We start from the raw sequence: 7,901 nt of genomic DNA, 5'->3' as shown, positions 1-7,901 counted from the left end.
TTTTTGTTGATTTTGATTGCTTCCATTGTCCTCATTTGTAAGTCGCTTTGGATAAAAGCGTCTGCTAAATGACTAAGTGTAAATGTAATGTAATGTAAATGTAATTCAAACTTTGTATTAATAATCTTTCTTAGTTTTTTTTTAATTCCTTACACACACACACGCACGCACACACACACACACACACACACACTCACTAAGTACAGTCAACATATTATTAATTCATATGTCAAAACTTCAGACCAAGTCTGCAAAACTGCAAGCACATTATTTGCATATCACATCATTCAAAACTAACAGCTCTTGTGTTTAATTTAAAATGAAGTCACCTTTTTTTCTACACTCTCAGAAGAAAAGGTACAAAAGCTGTCACTGTAGCATTTTTGCACCTTTTAGGTATCAATATGGACCCTTTAGGTACAATGATGTACCTATTGAAAACCACAGTTATATGAATTGCATTAAATTTTAATTCTATCTACTTAAATTAAAATTACAATTACAATTCTGCACTCTGTTTACAACCTCAATAGAAAAGAAATGACATTATTCTGACATAATCCTGTATCATTTAGTATTTCATAAACACTGGTTACTGTAGGACATGGCTGCTGATGTTATGAAGGCAAACTCAGGGACGAGGGAGAGTAGGATCCACATGCTGCATTTATTAAACAAACAATAATCCAAGGACAAGGAGTAGGAACCAGGAACAGAACAGAACAGAGGCAGCCAACACAACATCCAAGAAAGGACAAGACCCGACAAAGAACAGGACAGGCAGAAAACAAAATGATGTCCTCTGTGGTTGAGACAGGACATGCAGGGAAGTCACAGGCTGGTGCCAACACAGGACTGAGCTCTGGGGCTTGAGGGGGCTAATGGTTAGAGTCGGACTTGTAACCCAAAGGTTGCTGGTTCGAGTCTCGGTTCCGGCAGGGGGCAAAAATGGCTGCCCACTGCTCCGTGTATGTGTGTGTGTGTGTGTGTGTGTGTGTGGCCACCGGAATGCCAGCCGCTCAATCAGTGGTTGGTCCGCCAAACTGGAAGCCAGTCTCAGGGACTGCCCTTGTAGCTTCAGGTCACGTGCAACGTTCATGACGGCCGGAAACACTGGTGTGGCAGCTATGACGGGACGAGACTCAGGAGTGGCGGGCATGACAGGAGGAGGCTCTGGAGTGTCGGCCATTTTGTAGAGAGGCTACAAACACTGGGCTTGTGACCCTCAGTGTATTGGCCACTGGAGCTTGCCCCCCCCCCAAGACAAGACACACCTGGACACAATCAGGGAGTAATAAGGGAAGCCAAAAGAACTACAAACTGACTACAAGGACACACCTAATAGGAAACAAGTAAAAAATTCACATAAAAACAGAGAACACAGGCCAGATCATGACAGCTGAAGACACTGTGTTTGCTACATGGTGTGCTTTTTATGACTGTTGGTCAAGGATTTGAACGTTTGTATTCAAACAAATTGCCCTTTATAATAGCAAAGCATTAGCATCAGCCCTGGACAATGGCACAATCACAGACTGATCAATGGCGAAATCTATCAGTTTGATCCATTAGAACAAACATGTTTAAACAAGAGACACATAAATACACATGCAATGTATGTGAATGCAGAAGTAAAACAAGTTTAATTAATCGTGCCGCATGTAAAATGTATATATTGTACCAAATAGCCATAAAAACAATTTATGATCTTTGCAAGTGTTAAAGAATAAAGAGAGCTTTGACTAAATGAATTACATAAATGTATATGCACCTTGTTATGTATCTCTTCAGTCATGGCATGTTTATAGTTACTGAATATGCATAAAATTATTATTTATTTTTATAACTATATCTAGACATTTTGGAATTTAATGATATTTCTTTCAAACTTATGTAGAAAATTTGAACCTATTATGCAAAAGCATCAGGCACGCTGATGCGAAATACTGTGAACGGAAAAAGGTATGAATTATAAACTGGTATCAGATTTTAAGGCCATGGTACTATGGTATTTATTCTCCACAAACATTAAACCAGTGAAAAGTTTGGACACACAAATTCATTCTTTATTGTGGCTGCTTTCCACATTTTAGAATAATAGCATAAATGAATAAACTAAATAAATCAATAAATTAAATACCACAAAAGGAATTAAGGGAGTTAAGCAGGTAAATAAATAAAAACAATTGACACACTATTTTCCTAATTAATGCTGTACAGTTGCTTTGACACAATCTGTATTGTTAAAAGTGCTATATAAATAAAGGTGACTTGACTTGACTTCAGTATTGAAGGAGGATCAGAAACATTTGATTACCAGAAAGAAATTTAGTAAACTCTCCAATCTTTTGGCTGGTCGTTGTAGCTCTTTTCAATTCATACTCACCATATATTGAATGAATATTCAATCTGATTTATTTATTTTATCAAAATTTTTCATTTTAACGCCATGGGTGTCGCTAGACCATTTTTAGGGGGGCTATAGCCCCCCTAAAATGACTACTCAGCCCCCCTAAAATTTTGCGATTATGTCCATAAACTGTACACGAATTCGTGATCGCCTCAGTCCCCTTTAAATTTAATTTGAAAACGGCGGCAGACTTCGATCGGCTCCTCCTTGTCTTTCAGTGCGTTCTTCAATCCGCAGAGGCTCAGTGGGAGAAACAGAGGACAAGGTGTGTGATTATCGATATACTGTTATAATATCTGCATCTGTGCAGCACTTTGTCATAAATCCAGTTTACAAATCATAAATCCAGTTTACAAAATATCATGGGGGAGCAATAATCGGTTGGTTCCCCATCTACTGTAGCCTAAGTTTTCGCTGCGTTCACCCCTCATCACACCACAGCTGTTTCCAAAATGTTGTGTTTGTAGCTTACAGTAAACAGGTTGTGTGTGTGAGATCATGAAGACTTGAAGTTGGCTTATTCCGTACTCAAATGTTATACCTATCTATGCAATACAGTGGAATACTGCAATAAGTTTAGTATACGACTATTAATCAAAAAAATTTTTATTTTATATATATATATATATAGTATATAATTTTAAAAAAAATGTATTAGGCTATTATAATTATTATACCCTCACTGGGGGCTGAGCCCCCCTAATATGAAAATCCTAGAATCGCCCCTGTTTAACGCCTCTAAAATACCATTTGGAAGAAATTAGAACAATGCTGAGTGACTATACCACTCGATTATGTAAGTTTAATTCAGATAGCACGTAATACCCATGGAACATTACATAATATACGGCCAGCAAATGTCTGTTTCACCCTCTAACCTGCGAAAGCTCCTCCTGGATGCGGGAAAGCAAGGCTGCAGCAAACAACAGATCTGATCTTCACATTAACGCAGATTAAACGCATCTGGACGCCTGCAGCGCGACTGCGGTCGACGGCACGTCCTCACAGGCTGCACCATGACAATGGGTCGTCTTTAAGAGCTCCTCAGTGCTGTTTTAATAGCTTCTAACAGGATTCTCGTGACTGTAGGTTGGCATCATGCACGCTGATGTCTGCTTTCTGCTCTGCGCGTGCTTTTTCTCCACTGGAGCGCTGCAGCTGCGCGGACAGGTGCTTCAGACATGCAGCCAAACCAGGTGAGTGCATCACCTCACTCATGCATTCAACCATTATTCATGACAAACGTGAATAAATAAATAACTGATGAAGAAGATGTAGACGCGCGCTGAAGGGTAGATGGTATGTGTTGCACGAATTAGTTGTTTTATTAGCAACTCTCTGTCAGAAAGAAATGAAGACAGAAGGAAATTAAAGGTGTGAAAAAACTGTGAAAAGGTTGAAAGTGCAAAATGTACATTAAATATACTTGTCTGCACAATTTCTTTTTTAGCTGAATTCATGCAAACTGTACCATTCTATCAAAAATAAAGAAATAAAACCTCAAAGTTTTAGGATTGTTGAAACATTTAGAACAAGGACGCATGACCTACACTCTAAAAAATGCTGGGTTAAATATAACCCAGCGGCCAGCGCTGGGTTAAAAAGGGACAAACCCAGTTATTGGGTTGTTTTGACCCAGCGGTTGGGTAGTTTTGACCCAGCTATCGGGTTGTTTTGACCCAGCGGTTGGGTAGTTTTGACCCAGCTATCGGGTTGTTTTGACCCAGCGGTTGGGTTGTTTTGACCCAGCTATTGGGTTGTTTTGACCCAGCAGTTGGGTTGTTTTGAACCCAACCGCTGGGTCAAAACAACCCGATAGCTGGGTCAAAACTACCCAACCGCTGGGTCAAAACAACCCGATAGCTGGGTCAAAACTACCCAACCGCTGGGTCAAAACAACCCAATAACTGGGTTTGTCCCTTTTTAACCCAGCGCTGGCCGCTGGGTTATATTTAACCCAGCATTTTTTAGAGTGTAGTGAACAATTCCTAGGTCTCTAATTAGTTGTAAACAAATTTGTGTCATTAAATTTGTGGTGATGTGAACTCCTTTGTACAGATGGTCAGATTTCCTTGCTTCTGCTAAACGAAAGCACACAAGATGCTTGATGTTTGGAACATTCTCAAAATATGATCATAATGTCAGCGTAAAGAACTGGCATCATTAAACAAGCGGGATATAACAAACAAAGACATTTCATTTTTTCACTCACATTGTTACATTGATTATTTTTGATGTTGTATGCAGGGTAGAATTTTCATTAGCGATCTCCACTTATTAAGGGCATTAATACAATTTATTTATTTATTCTGCAGCATAATCATTAAAGTGCCTAAATGATTTGAGATGTTGTTGTTATGTTCTTATATGTAATGATGTCATATCCTGCATTTGTCAGATCCAAGCGAGAAACCACCAGAACAGAGGGAGAAGCACATAAACCTGGCAGGTAGAACAAATATACATTTCATTTCATTTGCTCACCTTTTAAAAAGTATAATATCTATATAACCATATTATTTGCGAGAGGTCTCAATTTCAAGCTCCCCATACTTTTGCAACATTAACGTCATAATAACTTAAAAGTGATTTTACAACAGCTACTGTATGATGTGGGGCTTTACAGTCTTGCTTTTTAAATTTCATTATTTAAAAAAAATAGCATTATATATTAATTTAAATATTTGATTTTCATTCTCTGTGCTTCAAATACACTCATTAACCATATTGCAAAAACTGTTCTGTTTGCATTGGAATTATGTTTTGACATGTTTTGTCATGATTTTGCGTGACCTCTTTTACTTATTTATTTCTGTGTTTAGCAGCACTTTACTAATGAGAAGTCCAGATGTCACAAAAGCTCCCGTTACGAAATCAGAACAGCTCCTCAAGTTAGATGGCCATGACTTCACCATGAGGCCTGGCTTTGGAGGTGAGATGAGAAGAATGCTTTGAGCCCCAAAGACAAAAGATAGAAAGCTATGTTGAAGAGTTTCCAGGCTCCCTAGAGGTAGAAAATATGGGCTATGCAGAAAAGTCTTCTGGGTAGTCTAAAGCAGTGGTTCCCAACCCTGGTCATGGAGGCACCCCAACACTGCACATTTTGCATGTCTCCTTTCTCTGACACACCAATTTCAGGTCATGGAGTCTCTACTAATGAGCTGATGACCTGAATCAGGTGTGTTTGATTAAGGAGACATGCAAAACGTGCAGTGTTGGGGTGCCTCCAGGACCAGGGTTGGGAACCACTGGTCTAAAGCAATATAAATGTATTCTAGTTTATTAATTATTTAAATCTTTAAATATATAAATTCTAACATATAAATTACTTCATAAATAAATGTAATCATTTAATTTTATTGTTACATTTATCTTAAATCTAAATCAATTATTAGTTTATGTTGTTGTTGTTGATTTCTACTTGCTTTATTGGCTTTATTTGTGGTGCATATGGATTAATATGCAACCTATGATTATCATTAATGCATTAATGACTAATGCGAAACACCAGCAGATCTTAATAAACACCGCAAGACTCCGATTTATGTAGGATTTGAACTGACATCACAGGCAATCAGCTTTACATAAGCTCGGGCCAGATTATGACACTGATTTACTGTGGCTCTGTGCCACGAGCATTCACTTATCTGCCCGTATCTTCACTACAAGTTTGTTTTGCGATTCGGCCCGAATCAGTTTTCTAAAGTGTTTTTGAAAAATCACTTACTCTGCCTTTAAGTCTATTCTGATGGGCTATGATCCTTAATCTTTATATTACATGAACATGTCATATAGCAGTTAGAGCCTGGGCATTTGCTAATAGCTATATTGTAACATGTGATTCCATATGGTAGTCAATGTGTTACTCTGATCAGCTGCTCCAAGTTGATCTAGATGATTGATCAGATGAACCAGCAGCTGGTGGAGCCGAGGTTAATCCTGTACCCCAGTGGTGTTCAATCTTATCCTGGAGGGCCACTGTCCTGCAGAGTTTAGCACAAACTTGCTCCAACATACCTTTGTAGTGATCCTGAAGACCTTGATAGCTGGTGTTATATAGGGCTGGAGCTAAGCTCCGCTGGAAAGTGGCCCTCCAGATGTAACCATCCTTGTTGTAGACCTTGATCATCCTGGTTTGGTATTATGGCATGGGGTGGTAGACCACCAAAAACCAGCCTGACCACCTTAAGCAGAAGTGGCATCTTTCCTTATTTATCAAAACCTTTTGCTCAGATCACACTAATGTTATTGAAGTGGTTAATAAATGGATAGATTTGTTGAGTAGATTAATTACATTTGGTGTTTTAAGTTTAAATCGACTACGTTTTTTACAGTGAGTGCATTATAAAACAGTTTAAAGCTCATTTTTGCTTCATTTCAGGGCCGGCGATATCTGTGGGTGTTGATGTTCAGCTTGAGAGTCTGGACACCATCTCTGAAGTAGATATGGTAGGAGACCGACATAAATATGGCTTACAGATTTCAGAGTGCATCATGAATGATTCAGGGCTGTCATGATCTTTTCCACTCTGAGATTGCGCCACAGGATTTGTATTAGGGCAAAAGCTCTAATTCAGCACAGAGTAACCTTTCCAAGCACCCTAGATGTGTCGACAAACACTTTTTTTCTTATAGTGGGCTCTTGGGATAGAAATGAAGCTGCTGTATAAACTGTTTAGAATCAGTTGTTAAAGGATTATCCTCGTCTGGTATCGTGTAGAGCCCTTTGAAGCTGCACTGAAACCTTCAACCGTTTGGTAGCCATTGAAGTACACTATAAGGAGAATAATCCCGAAATGTTTTCATCAAAAACCTTAATTTCTTTTCTACTGAAGAAAGAAAGACGTAAACATCTTGGATGACATGGGGGTGAGTAAATTATCAGGAAATTTTAATTTGAAAGTGAACTAATCCTTTAAGATGCATGGCTGATTGGATTGTATGCTACAGGACTTCACCATGACCCTATACCTGAGACATTACTGGAAGGACGAGCGACTGTCCTTTCCCAGCAACACCAACCAGAGCATGACCTTTGATGGCCGGCTGGTAAAGAAAATCTGGGTACCTGACACATTTTTTGTCCATTCCAAACGATCCTTCTGAGATTGCGCCACAGGATTTGTATTAGGGCAAAAGCTCTAATTCAGCACAGAGTAACCTTTCCAAGCACCCTAGATGTGTCGACAAACACTTTTTTTCTTATAGTGGGCTCTTGGGATAGAAATGAAGCTGCTGTATAAACTGTTTAGAATCAGTTGTTAAAGGATTAGTTCACTTTCAAATTAAAATTTCCTGATAATTTACTCACCCCCATGTCATCCAAGATGTTTACGACTTTCTATCTTCAGTCGAAAAGAAATTAAGGTTTTTGAAGAAAACATTCCGGGATTATTCTCCTTATAGTGGACTTCAACGGCTACCAAACGGATGAAGGTCAAACTTACAGTTTCAGTGCAGCTTCAAAGGGCTCTACACGATACCAGACGAT

At 38.9% G+C, this 7,901-nt stretch overlaps 1 protein-coding gene across 1 annotated transcript in view; it reads left to right on the top strand.

Annotated features, from left to right (window-relative positions):
* The first annotated feature begins 3,447 nt into the window (after positions 1-3,447).
* The window catches only part of LOC107742995 (gamma-aminobutyric acid receptor subunit rho-1-like), a 20,914-nt gene continuing 16,460 nt past the window's right edge, over positions 3,448-7,901 (top strand). The window contains exons 1-4 of the mRNA XM_016556091.1: positions 3,448-3,606; positions 4,809-4,859; positions 5,236-5,342; positions 6,792-6,859. Of these exons, the coding sequence (XP_016411577.1) occupies positions 3,509-3,606; positions 4,809-4,859; positions 5,236-5,342; positions 6,792-6,859 (324 nt within the window). The 5' untranslated portion in view covers positions 3,448-3,508. The remainder of the gene's footprint in view (positions 3,607-4,808; positions 4,860-5,235; positions 5,343-6,791; positions 6,860-7,901) is intronic.

Source organism: Sinocyclocheilus rhinocerous, unplaced genomic scaffold (genome assembly GCF_001515625.1).
Source record: "Sinocyclocheilus rhinocerous isolate Xijiao unplaced genomic scaffold, SAMN03320098_v1.1 scaffold617, whole genome shotgun sequence".
Lineage (NCBI taxonomy): Eukaryota > Metazoa > Chordata > Actinopteri > Cypriniformes > Cyprinidae > Sinocyclocheilus > Sinocyclocheilus rhinocerous.
Note: the sequence above shows the minus strand (reverse complement) of the source record. Positions and strands in the feature narration are given on the sequence as shown.